At 44.9% G+C, this 20413-nt stretch overlaps 1 protein-coding gene across 13 annotated transcripts in view; it reads right to left on the bottom strand.

Annotated features, from left to right (window-relative positions):
* Window positions 1-2046: 2046 nt before the first annotated feature.
* The window catches only part of huwe1 (HECT, UBA and WWE domain containing E3 ubiquitin protein ligase 1), a 57357-nt gene continuing 38990 nt past the window's right edge, over window positions 2047-20413 (bottom strand). For 11 of the 13 annotated variants that reach the window (XM_083769625.1, XM_083769627.1, XM_083769637.1 and 8 more), the window contains 19 exons: window positions 18597-18991; window positions 16119-16806; window positions 15074-15821; window positions 14831-14922; window positions 13698-13854; window positions 13195-13326; window positions 12539-12754; window positions 12144-12394; window positions 10372-10474; window positions 9170-9319; window positions 8503-8748; window positions 6803-6920; window positions 6575-6715; window positions 5250-5537; window positions 4979-5084; window positions 4534-4651; window positions 3825-4006; window positions 2832-3022; window positions 2047-2661 (listed from right to left, as the gene is read on the bottom strand). In XM_083769625.1, coding sequence (XP_083625751.1) covers window positions 2559-2661; window positions 2832-3022; window positions 3825-4006; window positions 4534-4651; window positions 4979-5084; window positions 5250-5537; window positions 6575-6715; window positions 6803-6920; window positions 8503-8748; window positions 9170-9319; window positions 10372-10474; window positions 12144-12394; window positions 12539-12754; window positions 13195-13326; window positions 13698-13854; window positions 14831-14922; window positions 15074-15821; window positions 16119-16806; window positions 18597-18991 — 4425 coding nt within the window. In that variant the 3' untranslated portion in view covers window positions 2047-2558. Of the gene's footprint in view, window positions 2662-2831; window positions 3023-3824; window positions 4007-4533; window positions 4652-4978; window positions 5085-5249; window positions 5538-6574; window positions 6716-6802; window positions 6921-8502; window positions 8749-9169; window positions 9320-10371; window positions 10475-12143; window positions 12395-12538; window positions 12755-13193; window positions 13327-13697; window positions 13855-14830; window positions 14923-15073; window positions 15822-16118; window positions 16807-18596; window positions 18992-20413 lie in introns of all 13 variants that reach the window. The other 2 variants (XM_083769634.1, XM_083769629.1) reach the window with 2 other exon arrangements.

Below are 20413 nucleotides of genomic sequence, written 5' to 3'. Positions count from 1 at the left end.
TTACACCGAAAACATATCAAAGCTAATTTTGCCAGACAATTCATATCCTGATTATGCACAACTCAGGAAGCCATTGTGGTCAGTGTTTCTATAGTTTCTTTGGAGTACCAACCAACAAAAAAGAAAAAGACAGCTGCACGGTAAACCTAATTATCAGGGAAGGTATTAGAGGGTATTGTGAAATCCTCTGCCAGGCATATTCCCAGGGTGGCTAGCAATTATTTTTCTACTTTATTTGAGAATCATAATCTCCATGCAGCAACTGAAACGCACAATATGTTTAAATGATGTGTGGCCAATATCCCAGCGCTAAATTGCATCTGTGCCTCTCCCAGGAGGGGGCCAAACAAGCCGGTTGGCCTTTCTAAAAACCAGAAGTTACAGTGGGGCCTGAAATCGCCTGCATGACGGCACTGTAATTTCATTTAGCACGCCTCAGCACACACCAAATCATACACGATTGCTCCTATTGGACTGCCTGTGTGGCTTTCAGCAGGGAGAGGGGAGCGAGTCTAAGAAGTGCAAAAGAATAAGATTTGATTTCCTCCGAGGTAGCACGTCTTCAAGTGGAACAAATACAGCACGCAAGAACAGGTAGCAGTAAATGGATACACAACATGGGATTAGGAAGGGTGAAAGAGGGAATGTCAGGTGCAAGTTCCCAAACACATCCTCAGTGGAGTCAGCATGGGGCTAGATGGGTTAAACAGAATCAGGTGAAGACAAGCTTGGGTATTGTTAGTGTGCTGTATGGCTACACAACACAATTACTTGTAAATCCTTACAGACGACATTACATGTTTCTGAAGTGCAATACATCTAGAGATTGAAGAAACAAAGGAAAGGCAAAGGGACATTGAGAGCCATTTTCATTGTTTAAATGTTACATTAACATTTGTTAAGTTTGTGAACAAATCCCAATACTTGTGGTCTGAACCTCCCGTCTGCCATCGTGGTTCATTGTGAGGTCCAGACGGTCATCGAGATGTTCTTCCAGATGACCAGATGGCTCTAACAAAGACCCAAACCACATAATGGTGAAATTATCTGGTCTACTGCACAGCAGTTTAAACCTATACATGTTAAGAAAGTTGTGAGATTTCTCAGTTAAAGGTCACATTCTGCACCCACCTAAGAGTTTCAGGTCACCAGAGATGAGGGTGTTGTGGCAGAGAAAGGATACTTCGTCACATAATCAGGGGCACAGACACATTTGAGCTGGGACAAGCACTGGGCCAGTGTCAACATGTAAATGCCAAGCAGCTGATGGGAACACCGTTCCTCTGAGCTACTGTCAGACGGATCCTTTTAACCCAAAGGCATGAGAGACAGAGGATGAGGAAAGCACTTAAGGATGGCATTAGATCGCTGTTCCTGTGACTAAACCTTCATCCGTTTGTCTGAGAACAAAAAGAGCTAATACTTTAAATGTCTCGTGGGGGAAATCAATTGATATAGGAGCATTTGAGTGTGGGCTTTACTTTTTAGGTCCATCACCTACGAATTACTCATTTTGATATGCAATTTTAAACCTTACACCACACTAAAGATCAAAACATGAGTCAGGTATCGTCATTAGGAGGGATGGTGACTGAAGGCTGATAAATACTCACTAGCCATGAGTCAATTCAACCATCGCAAACTAGAAATTTACAAGTGTGGTTACACACCACTCGATAATTAATTTTTAGTTTAGATGGAGGGTGAATTACACTGCACGTAATGGTTATTATGGACAATGTTAAAAGAGACAATGGACTCAATTTTATGCATTTATTCATGTAGTTATTCCACTCTGATTCAAAGGCTCAAGGCTGGGTCAGCGATTTAATAGCCAAAAATACTCTAGAATTTATGGTTAATTTCTCCTTCAGGTGTTCTCTTCATTTTTTGTACCATCCTTCCTTAAAAATGCCACAAAACTTTGAAAAGTGCATTTTCGCAAATATCTCCAAAACGTCTCAAGTTGTTCTATATCCCCCCCATAAAAATTTTCCCCATTTTCAAGGCTTATGAGGTCACAAATTTGCAACAAGAAACAGCCAACATTTTTTCCCCAAAGGTTTTATAACCATCCTGTTCACACACACACACACAACCTTCTCCTTTTTCTTTTTTACACAGCCAGAGAAGAACAAAAAAGATTAAACATAATAAACTCCCAAACCTTTTGTACAGAGAAATCAAACTAAATGGAGAAAATGTCTCTTATATTAGTCCATGTTTTTAATCCTCTGAATCCGCTCACGCGTTTTGCCATTAAACTGGGAAGGGAGACACAACCGTGTCAACATGAGGCTCTGTGTGTAGTAGGCAATGTCAATCAGTCCCATTTCGCTTGCTGGTTTATCTGTTTCATTATATGGATTTCAAAACCAGTAAGTCTAGGCCATTCAACAAGTTATCCAGTAATGTTTATGATAGTGGACAGTATGTGTGCACGTGTGGTGAGTGTTTGTGTACATGTGCGTTTATGGGTTGTTGTATGAATGTGTCAAAGAGTAGGCGAGTCTAATTCAGGTGTTCTGAATGCATGTCTGTGTTAAGAGTCTCAGTGTTTAAGCCAGTCCGAATCCCTCTGAGCATTCCTGAATAGCCATCAGCAGCATATGTCTCAGCTTTTCATAGCTCTCATAGGCTGGGAGATCCAGCTGGTTAAAGCTAGTGGGAGACAGAAAGACAGAACAAACTTGTATAACACATTTACATTATAAGGCTATATTCATAAAAGAATAGTTTAAAAAGAAGCAAGATAATCTCGGTGGTGCATGTCTATATATATATATTGGTTAAATATGTGTAAAAGGTTGCAGTCTAGCTTCAAACTGTACCAGGTATGAGCAGACGGCAGGCGGTCAGTGGAGCGGTCATCACGGTGGATCTGGAACTTCTGGATGCCATTCATGCCTTCAAGAGCAGCAAAACCCTGCAGGGGCACCTTGGACGTCCCTGTAACAAACTGTAGGAACTTGGCCCGGTCTGCCTGGTCAAAGGAACGTAGGGCCCTCCAGAACCACTGGATCTTTAAAAACATGAAGGAATTTAATGATAATATTTTGTATATTTGTTGCTATTCTGAATCCATCTAATTTCAAGGCGTGTGGAACACTTGTGACTGTGTTAATCATGCTAGGTATAGGACTAAAGAAAGGCTAAAAAAATTCAGAAAAGGCTAGATATAAGTCATCAAATTGTTAAAATACAGTAAAGTAAATAAATGACGCATACTAAAACTGACTATGCAATACAAATTATATTGCAGGACAATGGCATGGAGAAGTGTTAGGCTAGATAAAACCATTCTAAGGTGTAAGGAGTATTGCTAACTGGGAAGAAACCTTTTCAAATGTGACATTAAAACGCCCCCTTCTGGCAAAAGGCAATAACAGCATTAAAGCCTATAAGAATTCATTATAAACCATTAGAGCACTTTTGGTGTTTTAAGCATTGTTATACTTTAGCTGTTGAAAAATAGTAGATCTACAAGCTCATAGCACTGCACCGAGTGCCGCACTATGACCTGCTATTTATTTTTTTCGTGAAAATGCGGCGCAAATCTTTGTATATACTTTCAGAGAGAAAGTTTTTTAACTCAAATCTTTGCTTCAGGTGGGGGGGGGGGGGGTTTCCTGGAACAACATATTTTCAGATGGGGGTCCGCAGCCAAATACAGATAATTCTGGGGGTCTTTGACATGAAAAAAGTTGACCACCACTGACATAGAAACATAGGGTTTTTAGGATTTAGAAGCAATTTTCTTTTTCCACAATCTGCCACAATCGGTCTAAATGGGTTAAATGTGTTAGTTAATAGATCCGTAGTACCTGAATAGAGCTGGACTGGTACTTGTGGTACTCCGTGTTGGCTTTGAGGTCGTCGATGTCGATGTTGGGCAGGCCAGAGATCAGCAGCTCCAGCTCCTGCTCAGTGAAGATGGAGATCAGCCTCTTTGGAATGATCTCGTAGAAGCCCTCCAGGAAGGCGGCCAGCTGCTTACGGATGGCACCTTAAGTATCAGAACACGAGTATGAAGTCAAAACCACTTGAAAGTAGGGATGAACGATGTGTAGCATAATCGGAATTGGCCATAAAAATGCTGCATCGTATTGGTCTCAGTTTACCAGCAACATTTTTTTTTAAGATTCATCAATGAGTTCAATATAAATCAATAGTGTCGAGTACCTCTTGTCTAGAAAAATGTAAAAGTAAAAATAAACTTTACAATTGTCTACATTTCATTTGTGTTCTCATCTCATTCAATTGTGAAAACAGACACTTGGAAAATAGAAGTATAGGCTATTTATTGATCGATATACTTTATTAACTAACAGGCTTTGAGCCAAGCCCAGTGCCTGCGCTTGATTGCATTGGTCCTCTGTATAATATCGGAATCAGTCAGAATCGGTATCTGCAGATATGACCATGCAAATAATCGGAGATCGGTCATATTTTCATAATCGTGCACCCCTACTTGAAAGCGCTTTCTTCGGGGGATTGATCCCATTCAAGAGTGAGTCAAATGCCTATTCTCACCCGTCATCTTCATCTGGCAGACAAGGTGTACATATTCTTTCTTGTTATCCTCTGTGACCACGATGTTGGCTCCATTGGGCTTGAGGTCCCTCACTTCACACACCCCAAACTCCTGGACCTACACACACACACACACACACACACACACAAACACACACACAAGATATTTAGCACTGCTTCTCTTTAACTGTTAAAGCCCAATCTCAGATAGTCAGTTAGCATCCATTAACAGCAATTTAGGTCCAGCTGGCTTTAAATTACAGTTTTGAGGCACTTAGGCTGTGTAATTAGCACTTAGCTTCCCACGATGAAAGGATAAAAAGAGCATGAGCATGCTGGACTCAAATCTTTCCTGCCCCATATCAATTTAAAAAGGTTTAGGACACGTTGCACAAGAATCAATTTTCTACTAGAAGCTAAATGGTGAGATGAAGTGAAGCATTACTTCAGTGCTGAATGTCAGCTCATAGCCCAGTGTGGACACGTCATTTTCAAGCAGGTATACCAGGCCCTGGAAGAAGGGGTAGTCCTCGCTCTCCATGTCTGTGTACCTATGGATAATACAAACAGAAAATGTTCACACATGTTCACACAGACTCTCCATGTCTGTGTACCTATGGATAATACAAACAGAAAATGTTCACACATGCAAGAATTCCTTGATCCTTTTACTAGCCTTCACTTTCAAAAGGTTTATTTCCTTTGGCTCCACTAACCTGACACTCTTGCCCAGGATGTGCTTGTAGAAGCTGCGCGTGAAGTAGCACTCGAGCAGCCGGTTGTCGTAGACCGCCTTGGCCACGACGCGGCCCACAAACTTGAAGTAGCTGAGATGGTTGGGGTTGCAGTGGGAGGAGGGGTTGATGGTGTAGGTGACGCGGTCGCCCGGCGAGGTGCGGAACAGGGCGTACATGGGGTTGAACATCTCCCTGGAGATGATCATGTACCATTCCCTGAGCAGGCCACCGGCATCCTGGCCCTCCTCTCCTTCAAACACAATGTACCTGGAAGCAGGAACACAGAGACGGAAAGGTTGTAAGTAAGGAAAGGTTGTCCCGATCCATGCCTTTATTACATCTCGGCTGGATTATTGTAACGCCCTCTACCTTGGAGCCAGTCAGTCTTGCCTTGCTCGGCTCCAGTTAATTCAGAACGCGGCTGCCCGACTACTAACTGGCACGCGTAAGAGAGAGCATATAACTCCCATCCTCGCCTCTCTCCACTGGCTGCCAGTGAACTTTAGAATCCAGTTCAAGGTTCTGCTTTTTACTTTTAAAGCTTTAAATGGTCTCGCCCCTCCATACCTCTCTGAGCTCCTCCACCCCTACTCTCCCGCCCGCTCCCTCAGGTCAGCTGACCTGATGCTGCTAGAGGTCCCGAGGGCGAAACGGAAGCTTAGAGGGGACAGAGCTTTTTCAATCGCTGCCCCCAAGCTCTGGAACGACCTTCCCTGCAACTTAGGCAGGCCCCCTCTCTGGCCATTTTTAAAACCTCACTGAAAACGCACTTTTATTCTTTGGCTTTTAACACAGCATGAGACCTCTGTTCCTGAACTTGCTTCCCCCCCCTCCTTTTCTTGTTTTGTGTGTTGTCTTTGTATTCTGTGTTTTTAGTCTATGTGTTTACTTACTGTTTTTACCTATGTACTGTACAGCACTTTGTGGCAGCTATGGTTGTTTTAAATGTGCTATATAAATAAAGTTGAGTTGAGTTGAGTTGAGATCAAATGATCGGAAGCTAAAAAAATCTCCCGATCTTTTAGCTCCCGATCCGATATCAATATTAAATCCATATCATGATAGACTGGATATTGTCTGTGATTTGGGATATCGTACTATTGTGATACGGCATAAGTGTCCTATAAAAATATAAATAATGGATCGGGAAAAAACCGTATCGGCAGATACTCAAAATCAAATGATCGGAATTGGATCTGGAGCAAAACAACGTGATTGGGACATCCCTACCAGTAAGGGTTCTGGAAGGGAAACAACGAGAGGGAACCAGTCAGACAATGAGTAAGTACACTTGGGAGCCTTACAGCCGGTTCTTCATGTCCTCTGGGCTCTTGCGATGCAGCTCCCTGTAGGAGTCCTCGAACACGTGGTCTCTCCTGACATGTACAGCCATGTCTTCCTTCCTCAGGCCCTCATCCAGACGCTCAAGCTCCTGGCGGAAATACCTGCAAGAGAGGGCAGAAAGGGTTAGGATCATTTCAAACAATTTATGAGATGAAACAAACCTGAGGCAACAGTAAAATCGCCCTTACTTCCTCTTGACATCGAAGTCAAGGATGCGGATGTAGTCGACCAGCACGGCAAAAGGCCCGTCGGCCAGGTGAGTAGTGGATTGACGCAGGATCTGGTTAAGCACTGTGCGGTGAGTTTCTAAATGATGAAAAGAGAATATGGAAACATGTTTAAAGTAACTAATTACTTTTCAATCCATTAGTTGGATTTTCCCTAAAACAACACATTATCCTTTTACCATGATCATTGATTGATTACTTTATTGAAAATACATTCAAAAGGATAGGCTTGTTTCAGTTGTGGTCCTCTTGGGGAAAGGGGATGGGGAGCAACAATACAAAACAGACAAACACAAAATACTTTTGTATTTTGCCAAGAGACAAAAACATTAGTTTTTATCCATTCTACACTAAAAAGTAGTGGCGGATATCGCCAGGTACCTGACGATGCGATTACACATCGTTTCCGAGGGTCACGATTCGATTAATCCCGATTAATCCTGATTAATTGAGCTATGTTACGATTCGATTAATCCCGATTAATCACGCACTGTTAATCACTCAGTCACTGTGTGATTAATAAACAAAGTGCTTTCTAATGATTATGAATATATATATTCTTTCACAGTGCACGTTTTTAACTCAAATCTTTGCTTCTGGGGGGGTCCATAGAAGAAAATATTTTCAGATGGGTGTCCGTGGCCAAATACAGAACAGCAATAAGCAGCTTTCTTAAAAAAAAAAAAAAGAATGAGTTTGTACAAGCATACGATAAATATATATTAATAATGACATAATATGTCATGTCATAGAAATACATGGGCAGGATTTCGGTTGAGGTCAGCAGCACTCTGTCAAATTGCCTTTATTCTTTGTTAGGACAAAAAAGGTGCTTTTCTTTGTTTCCTTATTCAGGGATTTAATTTTCAGTTACTGAAGTGTCATTAAGGAAGCTTTGGGGTAGTTATTGAGACTATTATGTGGCACCTTTCTGTTTGTTTGCACACAAACGCATTTGGTTTAAAAGTATTTTACAAGTATATGGCAACATTTTGGATCCTATGATGTTGAGGGGACACGGGAACTCGATACAACTCACAACGTGTACAAGACCATATTGCCCACTGACATCCAGAGATGCAGTCAAGACAACCATCCCGATTCTGAACACACAGACAGCTGCCCATGCACTCAGAAAAGGCGACTAGAATTACGAAGTCCATCGGCACTTTTATTGCAAAGGATTTACGTTCACATTCGGTCGTGGGGAGCGACGGATTCTGGGCCATGTTAGCACTTTGGAGCCACACTACATCGTCCCATATCGGCCACATTTCACAGGCGGTCGATGGTGTGAGTTTTATCGAGTTCTCGTGTCCCCTCAACCTCATACAATCCAAAATGTTCCCTTTCTGTCATCTTTTTTCTCTTCCCCTCCGCGTTGGTAACTCGTTCTGTTTTGGTTGTTGAAAGCTAAAGCTTGTGCGAGCACTGTGTGCGTCACTCTAAACGGTCGGGTACGACGACGCAGCGCAGTCGCAGATTAGTTCCGCCCTTTTGCTCCGGTAAAAAAAAATACATTATATAATCGATGTTTGACATTTGTGCATCGATGAATTATCGCCCATGATGGCATCGCGATTAATTGACTAATCGATTTTTTTCACCACCACTACTAAAAAGGTCAGTATACATGAATTTGATGATGTTGGGTCACTCACCGGCAAAGCGGAGGAACTTCTGGGTATCGGGGGGCAGATTGGAGGAGATGTGCATGGAGGAGGGCTCCCTGGAGAAGAAGGGGTCCAGGGAGGAGGGAGTGGCGGGGGTGAGGGGCGCTGGGGACAGCGGCGGAGGCTCGTCCTTGATGTGTGACAACTGACTCTCCCGGGTGTCCCTCACCGGGGGCTTGCTCTCCCGTTCCGTGGCGTGAACCAAGAAGAAGGCCTCCACCGCTGGCTGGAGAACTGGAGAGAACAGAGACATGACATGATGAAATGAACCAAGAAGAAGGCCTCCACCGCTCGCTGGCTGGAGAGATCTACAAGCTCATAGCGCGGCACCGTTGTGCTGCGCTACGAGCTTGTAGATGGTGGTGCAAATCTTTCAGAGCAAACGTTTTTAACTCAAATCTTTGCTTCTGGGGAGTCCCTGGAACAACATATTTTCAGATGGGGGTCAGCGGCCAATTTCATATTGGGGATCATATTTTTGGGGATCCTTGTCATGAAAATGTTTTTAGAACAACTGACATAGAAACATGCGTTTTTCTGAAAACTGTTTTGTATTTGTAGAATCATCCTCGGGTCTAAATGGGTTAAAAATAAATACGGGTTCCATTTCAGTTCCAGAGTACATAATAAGTAAAAAAACACCACTGCTACTTACCCAGCACGGCATGCTGGTCATGGGACTCTTCCAGCTCTTTTAGGCACTCCCCGAGCATGTCCCACAGCTCGTCTAAAAGCAGCTGCTCACTCAACAGAGGGAGGTCTGGAAGCCTCTCCTCACTCTCAGACTGACCATTGCCTTCTTCATCTGAACATGGGGGAAATTGAAAGGCAATATAATAGTCAAATTAATTTAAATATAACTAAAATAACTTATTTAACATGAACCCTAGCTTTCCTATTCTGGGGTGACAGCTGGAGAAAATAGCAGATCTTCAAAACGCATCGCAAAATGTTTTGAGCTTTTAGATCGGCTTAGATTCAGCTAAGAGATCTTGTGTAGAGGGCTATATAAGTAGATCTAGAGTCCTGTGGGATTCCTGTCAAATAAAAAGCGGAAACTGAGAATGGATTAATTAAAACGAACTGACGTGGAGCCAACCGATATGGGCCATCAGAAGTGCTTAGGAAGTGTGTATAGATGTTTTGCTAGAGCTGTGTCTATAAGTGGCACTACCCAAAGGTGTAGCGTCCTGCTCCATAGAGCTGTGTCTATAAGTGGCTCTACCCAAAGGTGTAGCGTCCTGCTCCATAGAGCTGTGTCTATAAGTGGCCCTACCCAAAGGTGTAGTGTCCTGCTCCAGAGGTAGAGCTGTGTCTATAAGTGGCCCTACCCAAAGGTGTAGCGTCCTGCTCCTAGAGCTGTGTCTATAAGTGGCCCTACCCAAAGGTGTAGCATACTGCTACAGAGGTAGAGCTGTGTCTATAAGTGGCCCTACCCAAAGGTGTAGCGTCCTGCTCCTAGAGCTGTGTCTATAAGTGGCCCTACCCAAAGGTGTAGCGTCCTGCTCCAGAGGTAGAGCTGTGTCTATAAGTGGCCCTACCCAAAGGTGTAGTGTCCTGCTCCAGATAGAGCTGTCTATAAGTGGCCCTAACTAAAGGTGTAGCGTCCTGCTCCAGATACAGCTGTGTCTATAAGTGGCCCTAACTAAAGGTGTAGCGTCCTGCTCCAGATAGAGCTGTGTCTATAAGTGGCCCTAACTAAAGGTGTAGCGTCCTGCTCCAGATAGAGCTGTGTCTATAAGTGGCCCTACCCAAAGGTGTAGCGTCCTGCTCCAGATAGAGCTGTGTCTATAAGGGGCCCTACCCAAAGGTGTAGCGTCCTGCTCCAGATAGAGCTGTGTCTATAAGGGGCCCTACCCAAAGGTGTAGCGTCCTGCTCCAGAGGGGATGGCTGGTCCACGTCCATTGGAGACTCATCTCTCTGGGCTGCCTGGCTCTCCGACACAGACTGAACGTCCGACTAATGGGATGGGCACACAGATTAACATAAAATATACAAGAAGAGTGAAAGGAACAAAGTTAATATAACGCAAACCATTTTGTAGTTACTGTCAAGTCTTAGACTGCCGTACATTACAATAACATTTCCATGAACCTGTGACAGGGGACAGGAGTTGGAGAAGGGCAGGGGAAGGCCAAAAGCAGGAAACCATGTCAGCCAGCTAACCAATCAGATAATGTCATACAATCTGAGCAGGCAGCACATTCACACTGCAAACCGGTTCAACGGTCCAAATTACAAAACATGTCAATGCAGACCAAACCACTATAGAATGCAGTGGGACCACAGGTGCAGTCTTTCATTCAGGGCTGCCAGTTCTCATTACATCAGCAGTGTGTAGTGTACACTCACAGATACATGACACTGCAGGCTGCAAGAGAACTGCAGTCTGAATTATATTGTCAGTAGTGGCAACGTCGTACAGCAATACAAAAATGTAGGGTACCATTTATTGCATCAGTTGCAGGGATAGCTTATTAATGTTCCAAGATGCACAGGTAGTACACACCAGTAGCCAATAGCCTCTTGTGACCAAAACAGAATTTGACAGTATTAGTCTGAAACAAACTGTCTTTTTTAATTGTAAAATATACGCGATTTTGCGGCGGGGTGTTGGCACTCGAACAAAATAATTTTCAATAGCGTTTTGAGAAGTTGGCAAAAAACACATTGTGGAATGGACATTGTGAGAAATATACCAGTGAAAGACAGTAAGACTATAAACAATACTGTTAAATTGAAAAAGTTACAGTATGCCTTTACGTTCATCACGTAGGCAAGTAGTTGGTAATATGCCATGCCTTTATGACATCCCTCCTCGACTACTGTAATGCCCTGTATATTGGAGTCAACCAGGCCTCCATCTCTCTCTTACAGTTAGTCCAGAATGCCGCCGCACGGTTGCTTACAGGTACACGTAAGCGTGACCATATTAGTCCTGTACTAGCCTCCCTCCATTGGCTTCCTGTGCGATACAGGATTGATTTTAAAGTTTTGCTTTTTGTTTTCAAATGTTTAAATGGTTTGGCACCCATTTATCTCTCTGAACTACTCAAACCGTATGTTCCCACAAGGACCCTCAGGTCCTCTGACCAGCTTCTCCTGGTGGTGCCTAAATCAAGGCTGAAGCTCAGAGGGAACCGGGCTTTTGCAGTCGCAGCTCCCAAGCTCTGGAATGAGCTGCCTCTGCACATAAGACAGGCCCCCACTCTTCAGGTGTTTAAATCACGCCTCAAGACATATTTTTATTCTTTGGCTTTTCCTAGCATAGTATGAGCTTTTTGATGTTGAAAGTGACACCGTGTACTGTATGTTGTTTGTTTTTTAAATGAAGCTGTGATTTTTATTATTTTATTGTAAAGCACTTTGGTACAACTTGTTATTTAAATGTGCTATAGAAATAAAGATGGTATGGTATGGTATGGTAATATTGTAGATGTGTAACACTGGAAATATGATATTGGAAGTGTACCTATATTTGAACCACATCGATTGACTGTCATGGCTGTGTCTTGGATTAACTAGCTTGTATGAATAAGGTTACATGTCTATTTCTGTACTGTTTCAGTACACAAGCTGTGCGTGTGTGAGTAGCAGTCGGCCTGCTGTCAGTGCAGCCCATGCTAACCGTGGCGGTGCCAGCAGCGCCGGCAGGGGGGGCAGCGCCAGCAGGGGGGGCATGGGGAGCCGCCACGGAAGATCCTGCAGCGGCAGCAACAGCGGCAGCGGCAGAGGCAGAGGAGGAGGTGGGCGGTGGGGCCTGCTGGAGCCGGCGTGCCCGCTGGCCCTCTCTCACCATCTGGATGATGGCGTCAGCCTCAGCCTCTAGCTGACGCACCGCGGCCTGGATGCTGCTGGCGGAGCCTAGGCTGCTGGAGCCTGGCCATGCAGGGAGCGACGGAGGAAAGGAGGGACAATTGTCAACATAAATAATTTGGGAATTAGCTTCAATTGGGAGAAATGCATGTCAATTGATGTTGTAAAATAAAAGAGTACTACTGTGGGTGTATGTAGTTCTCCTACCTAACCGTCCTGTCTGCTTAGCCTTCTTGTTGGCACGGCGCGTGTCCTCGCGGAGCTGGATGATGACCTGTAGCACACGGAGGAAGAACTTCTGCGTGGATGTCTTGGAGGTCAGGGAGCTCATGCAGGGCAGCTGCAGCTCACGCCCCCCCAGGGTGCGCTTCTGAGCGGCCACGATCACCACGCTTTCTGAGCCGTCGAACCTGCGCCCCCGCCAACACACGAGCATGGGCGACAAGACGAATGCAGTCATTATAAAGAAACGAGTGAGCATGCAAAAACAGGCACGCACAAAATGACACTCGATTTATCTGAATCCCAACAGTTGGTCCATAATGAATTTATATATATATAAAAACAGAATTAACATCCATTACTTGGGTACTTATTTGTAAGGTCAATTGTCAAAATGAGCCAAATAGCCTACTTACAAAGCTGAATACATTTGCTGTTCTACATGGAAATGTCTAGGGAATAGATTGACCAAAATCTACCGAATAGTCTTCTGTCCCCAAGGATGAATAATCGAATATTCGACAAGACTATGGTTGGATAAATTATTACATTTTACCATCTAGCTATCGGGTGAGCCTCTTTTTATTCAAGTCTGGTCTCAATGTAAAGCAACCTCCTCCCATAGCTGCTCTCGGCTCACCTGCTGCTCAACTTGCCCTTGAGCCTTGCGGAAAGGGATGAGTCCTCTGGAGGGGCATCGGGGGACTGGGCATCAGCTCGCGCCCTTCTCTGCTGCTCCAAGTTGTATTCTCTAAGCTCTGCCAACAATGTGCCTGGGGGAAGGAGGGTTTAAGATATGTATGGAAGGAAAGGAAAATATACAGTATGCATGCATATTCAGCTAGGGATGCAGGATTGAAACAGTTTACTGTTAAAATAAAAATCACACCCGTGTGAAGTGAGGGGCGCTCTTATCATCTGTACATCATCATGACGTAACATATCGATTTGCGCAGACACATGATGTAAATTCTCCGTTCATCGTCTACGGCAAATGTGACACGAGTTAGGACAAATAGCTGTAAATCATGCAGTGGTTTGAGGAGTCCTGTTTTGAAGCCTTAATTTGCAAAAATCCATAATTACGATGGTCAAAATGTTCAAACAGAAGTGACCATATTTGGACCAGTGGCACTGTACTGACCAATCTGTTTGCAGAGAGTGTATCCCAGGTGTCTGGCTCCACTGAGCAGCAGTCTGAGCACTGTGTCTCTAGTCGCTCCGTCTCCTCTGGACAGCTGAAGCAGGATGTTGGCCGCATCTTCCAGACCCTCCTCTGAACATGAGTGAGACGTTAACACCTGGTGAAAAGAAGATCAGGAGTAGGGTTAGGATTTTGCGCTTAAAAAGGGACACTTCCTGGACTACAATTCCTATAATCCTCCTTGTGGATAGGGGGGAGGGCTGTCTTACTGAGACAACATGTAGTCCAGGAAGTAAGTGAACCCAGTGTCCATGGCGAGCACGATTCCTTCCTTGGGTTGAGTACAGAGTACACCTAAACCTAACCCCAACCTTAACCTCAGTAGAACTATACCTAAACCTAACCTTAACCTCAGTAAAACTATACCTAAACTTAACCCTAACCTTAACCTCAGTAAAACTATACCTAAACCTAACCTCAGTAAAACTAAACGCAGTGGCTGGTTTCCAAGAACCCGGAAGAACGACGGAATGCGCGGAAGATCCCCTCCTTGCGTGTCCATGACATGACGTCAGCTCACTGCTAAAATGTAAAATATCTCAAACCACATTACACACAGACACCCAGGAACGTGTTCTAAATCTTCTAATCATTAACAGTTTAAGAAACATCTTTCTAAATCCTAAAGGTTTTCTGAAAATCCTATGTTTCTATGTCAGTGGTGCTCAACCTTTTGAACCTTTTCCATGTCAAGGACCCCCAGAATTCTGTATTTGGCCACCGACCCCGACCCCCCCCCCCCCCCATCTGAAAATATGTTGTTCCAGGGACCCCCCAGAAGCAAAGATCAGAGTTAAAAACATTTGCTCTGAAAGAATATATATTCAAAGATTTGCGTCACATTTTCACAAATAGCAGATCTACTTGCCGAGCTTGTTGATCTGCCGTTCAACAGCTAAAGTATAACAATGCTTAAAACACCAAAAGGGGTTCCCGTCCAGAATGGGTTAAAGTTGACATATTAATGATCACAGGTCAAATGGCAGAGAGTAAGATTAGGTAACTTTTTTTTGTTACATCAATTCCTATCAGTGGAAAATTCTCAAAAAACTCAAATTAAACTTTTCCCCTACCTCCACAGAGAGTTGTAGTTGTTTCTCAGTGAGTCCAGTGGAGGCCATCTTGGTATCACTCTCAACACTGCTGACAACAGTCCTCTGCTTCCCTGTTCACACAACAAAAACATACTGCTCAATCTTTTGCTCCAAACTGACTCATGAAGAGACTTTTCCTTGGCTGCTACAATGGTATGACACGAACATCAACTAAAACTAACTAAAAACATTAATTAAATGAACTAAATGACACGTATATACCTGTGGAGCTGACTCCGGTGGATGTGGGTATAGATACTGCTGTAGAAGAGGAGGTCTGGGAGGCTGCCAGAACAGGCCCAGAGGATGAGCCCTGGGCTCCAACTCCCACCGAGCCCCCTGAACTTACTGCGGCAGCCTGGACAGAGCCCACTGCTGCCAAAGCCTGGGCGGCAGCCTGGGTGGCAGCCATGGCTGTGGCTGTGGCTGCAGCAGCAGCAGAGCTCACAGTGGTGCTGGGGTTGGCAGCCTGCGGGGTAGGGTGGCCGGCAGGCACCTCGGTGGCCTTGTTGTCAGGCAGGGCAATAGAGATGAGAGAGAGCAGCCTCAACAGCTTCTCTGTAAGCAGGGAGCTGCGCCGGATGACAGGGTGGGACAGCATATTCATCAACTGGCCCAGCGGAGAGGCCTCCAAGCTGAATTGGGCTCCCTCCGCCTCAGAATTGCCCCCCAGTGGCACTGTCTTCATGGAGGCTTTGCCCTTTCGGCTGACATTCATGTTGTCCAGCTTGACCAGCAAGTCCCAGAAGTCGGTGGAGATGCCCAGGGACTGGGGCGTGAGAGCAAAGGAACCCAGAGAGTTCAGAGTGGTGTTGGAGGGGTTGGAGCTAGGGTTGTTCTGGGATCCTGACCGTGAACCCCCACCTCCCCCTCCTCCACCAGATGAGCCTGAGAGTAGGCGAGCGTCTAAGTCAGTGGAGGACAATGACAGATCCTTACAGCGCTGCTGGGTGAAGTGGCTGGGAAACACCTGCAGGGAGGGAGAAACGAATAGTTCATGTTAACCTAAACCAACACATTTCTACAATAGTTAAAGCTTGACAATGCATTTTGTAGATCAAATTCCATTTAATATTCAGAAGGCCACATTCTGATCTATTACTAGAGCTGGACAAATAATCGCAAATCTATCAAAATCTAGAACCTCCAACATTGCACGTTAATGAAATATTTTGGTGATACGCCGGGGCATGACGTCATCAAAATAAGAATATCTGAAGCTTGAAAAAAGAGGTTATTCGGTACAACCGAATGTCCAGCGACTCACCTTGGCCAGTTGGATGAGTGTGTCCAGTACATGTCGACACACCACCGGAGCGGCCTGAGGGTGAATGTGCACAGTAGAACCTCCTCCCCCAGCACACGTGACACCTGCCGATGCCCCAGACAGGCTGCCTCCTCCTCCTAATGACGCTGGTCCCACTGAGCCTCCTGTGGAGTGGCGCTCGGCGTGCTTCCTACTAGACGCTCGCTGGATCTGGAAAATGTTTGTGCGACAGCCCAGAGCCGCGTCCATGGAAACCGAGAGCCAGGAGAGCTGGCTGGAGCTGCGAGATTCCACCCTGTTCAGCAGCTCCAAGGAGGAGGAGGACGATGAGGAAGATGAAGAAGACGAGGACGAAGAGGAGGAGAGGGAAGAGGCGGTGGTGGCCGAGCCTTTAGGTCCGCACGCCCCTTGGGCGCTCCTCTTGCCCCGTGCCCCGTCTTCAGGGCGTGTCGTCTCCACACAGACCTCGCTCTCACTGCTCCGCTGCAGAATGGAAAGCAGGCTGCGGATCACCCAGCCACGCGTCTGCGAGTGGTAGCACAGGTTCCTGAGCACACGGTGCAGGCGGCTGGTGTTTAGCTTGGGCTCATCCACAAACAGCAGCACCAGCAGACAGGAAAGAGCCTCGTGGTCCAGCAATAGCCGGCCTCGCAGACGGAGCAACGAGTCTACACTCGAACTGGACGGTCTGTGGACAAGACAAATCAATAATTTTTTATATAAATAACCCATGAACAAATAACTACTTGTGAATTTTAACTTGTGATTGTACTTTCAGTGCAAACACTGTAGCAACACGATGCATTGGCACAGATTTGGTGCAGGGAAAAAGTAGCGGTATAGAGCTCGAGGGCAGTGTTTCCCAACCTTTTTTGTCCCAGGGAACACTTTTCATAGCCTAAAAGTCTCGGGGAACACCTGGGGGGGGGGGTATATACATATATACACACACACACACACACACACACACACACACACATATATATATATATATATATATATTAAATATACATATATATTAAATATATAGTCAAAGTAAATATACTTTTAAAAACACACATGACAGCACTCATCAAATAACTTTAAAGAGAAAGAAAAGGACAGAGACAGTGCCTCAGTTTAAAAAAATTGCTCATATACAATGTGAAATTCCACCTAATCCTTTTCCTTGTCTTTATTATGGGCCAACTTGTAAAAGCTGCATGCTTTTATTGTGAAGGGTCTCAGTTCTCACAGCCTGCTTATTTCCACGTGCTGAAAATAGCTGATCGACAAGCTCACAACGCGTTGAGTCCGCAACGCGTTGTGAGCTTGTAGATCAGCCATTTTCAGCATGCAAGCATAACACGTGTACGACGAAGAATAAATCAGGCATCACTGCGCTTCTGTGGTCACTGTGGAGGGAGGGAGATATATTTTGTTGGCCGAACAAGGCGATCGTGTTTGGACATCTATGGACATCTATTTTGGATATCTATTTTTCGTGGCACATTATGTTTAATCACAACAACGTTACGTTTACTTTACGTGTTTGGGTCGGGACATGTAGCCTAGGACTGTATGTGTCTGCTGTCTACGTGCATATGCGCTCTGCGCGTTCCAGTCTTTCTAGAGGGAGCGAAATGTAGCGTCTTCTGCATGCATCTAAGTATTAACATTTCAATGGCAGAGGGTCGTTAAGAGTCTATTGTTCCGTGTGGTTGTTATCGACGACGCAACAATAAGAATCCTGCAGCCCAGTAGCTATAATATTGCTTTCGGGGGTTGAGTTAGTGTGCCGCCTGATTTGACAGAAAGTAACACTAACTTAAAGGAGAATTCCATGCTAGAATGCTTTCTTATCTTTCTTACCTTTTTTTGTAGTTGTTACGTCCCCATTAAAGAGGTCCAGGTGTTTTTTTGTGCAAAAACTCTTTATTGGCTATTTTCCCTACCATAAGCCCTCAATGAATTGCATTGCATTGAATGGGAATTGAATGGGGCTATGGGGTGTTATGCTAGTTCGCTTATTTCCATCGAAATAAGTAGTAAAGTGTGCCGCTTGGGATATTATTTACATTATTATGAGAGGATATATACAAAGAAATTATAATTTTGAGCAATGGAAATAAGCGAATTAGCACAACACCCCATAGCCCCATTCAATTCCCATTAAATTCAATGCAATTCATTTAGGGCTTATGGTAGGGGAAATAAGGATAAGGAGCTTTTGCACAAAATAACACCTGGACCTCTTTGGTGGGGACGTAACAACTACAAAGAAAGGTAAGAAAGCCTTTTAGTATGGAATTCTCCTTTAATTTCGGTCAAATTACGCGGAGCACTTGGACACATCAAACGGAGCACCAAAGCTCCGCGACACAGGTTGGGAAACACTGCTCTAGGGGACCCCAGACAACATAGGGTTTAAGTGGTTAATAGAATGCTCTATTATTTCATTTTTTTAAGTTTCACTAAAAATCATTGTGGGCCCGTCACCTGCTGTGGTTGGTTCCTCCTCCCATCTGGAAGGTTCCTCCTCTCTGCACAGCCAGCCGGGTGTACTGGACACCACGGTTGCTGCCTAGCCGGCTGGTGAAGGCCGGCGAGCGTAGGATGGCTGACAGGGCAGAGGACGAGCTGTGACCAAACAGTCTCTCGTGCATCAGCTGCCTCTGGCGGGCCTCCTGTTCTCTGCGTAGCGCGGCCGCCTCAGCAGCGATGTCCGGGGGCATCACGGCCAGCACGCTGTCCTCCATGTCCTCCAGGACGCTGCGGCGGAGCTCCGAGGGCAGCGTCTGGATGAAGGTGACTGGGTCCAGGGGAGTGTCTCCCTGGGTAGGCTGCTGGGAGAGCTCCCTACGCTGCTGCTCTGCCCGCTGCTGGGCCAACACCTGGATAGTCCAAGAACATTTCACCAATTAGCTCAAAATATATATGTAACCTGGTTTAAATCTCATTATCTCAGTAATTTACACTAACTAGTCCTTACCCGTTCTGAATATATGAACAGCAAATGATGTTCAGTGTGGGTAATGTGATAGGGGGGGGGGATTGTTTACAGATGGTGTTGAAGTTGGGTTGGGCACAAAAGTAGGCTAATTAAACGTAAGTTTAATAAGGAAATGGAAGTTATTGAATATTTTCGTTCACGTTAACATGCCCCCGTCAGAACTGTCAGAGCTGGCTTTCAGGTGCCTGTGCCACGCAACCCGCGCGTTGGCCGCGATGCTTCCCAAAGAAGAATTTATGTCGACTGACGCAAGAGTAGCTAGTAGTATCGGGGTCCAAGTTGTTTTCCCCGTGTGGGTCTGTTGCGCAGAAAAATGTTCTTCGTGGCATGTTGTTTGTTGTATGTAATATCTGACCATATGTAACGGTCAGATATCGCTATCACTGCTACGAATTATTTAAATCACAGGTTGTGAATGATCTCCTCTTAGGATACGATTGATAAAGGGAATGTAATGAAAATAGCCTAAAGAAGCAAGCAGAAAACAGTCAGAAACAAAACTCACGTTAACCTTTTATCTCAAGTCAAATGAAGGAATCAACAGTTATACACACAGAGTTGAATGAATGAATGATCCGAAACAAATGTCCGTGTCTCGCGCACACACGCGCGAGCTCCCTTATTGTTTTGTATTGTTCCGTGTTTCCAAACAAAGTCTGTTGCCCCCAGAGTTCCTTCCCTGATAAAATAAACGTAATCCATCCCCGTAGCGAACGTAATCCAGTGAAGGTATAGGCTACTCCAGAAGAAAACCCTCGGATCCTACTAAGGTAGAGTGTTCGCCTCGACAGCAGCCAGAGCGAGGGGGAGGGGCCAAATTTTATAGGGCACTATTTGTTGTGTTGCGCCGGTAGCTAGAGGAAGCATGCCAGTGGGGTAACAGTGAGAACGGTGGCCTGTGATACAGGTGTCGCTAAGGGGCGGAGGTGTGTGAGGAATTCACTAATAAATTCATTATTCATCATTAATGTGTCAAATCGAAAAAAGGGCTTCGTTACGCCCTCCATATTCATATGGTCAATGCCTGTGTGAAAAGTGGGAGCGATTGGTGCCGGCAATGAGGAGATAATGCGGTGTTTCTGACAGACAGACAGACACACACACACACACACACACAGACACACAGACATTGTTAGAATTATAGTATGATTATGGCTGTTTTTGACTAAAGGAATTCATAGTTTAATACCAATAGTCATAGTAATTTGTTGATCAATTAGTTGAATCAACACATTTGTTAAAATTTCCAATCACGCAGAGACCAACTGTTTCAGTTAGTTAGTAGACATGGTGAAATCAACTT

This window comes from Protomyctophum parallelum, assembly GCF_964188405.1.
Source record: "Protomyctophum parallelum genome assembly, chromosome: 7".
In the NCBI taxonomy this organism is placed as follows: domain Eukaryota; kingdom Metazoa; phylum Chordata; class Actinopteri; order Myctophiformes; family Myctophidae; genus Protomyctophum; species Protomyctophum parallelum.
Note: the sequence above shows the minus strand (reverse complement) of the source record. Positions and strands in the feature narration are given on the sequence as shown.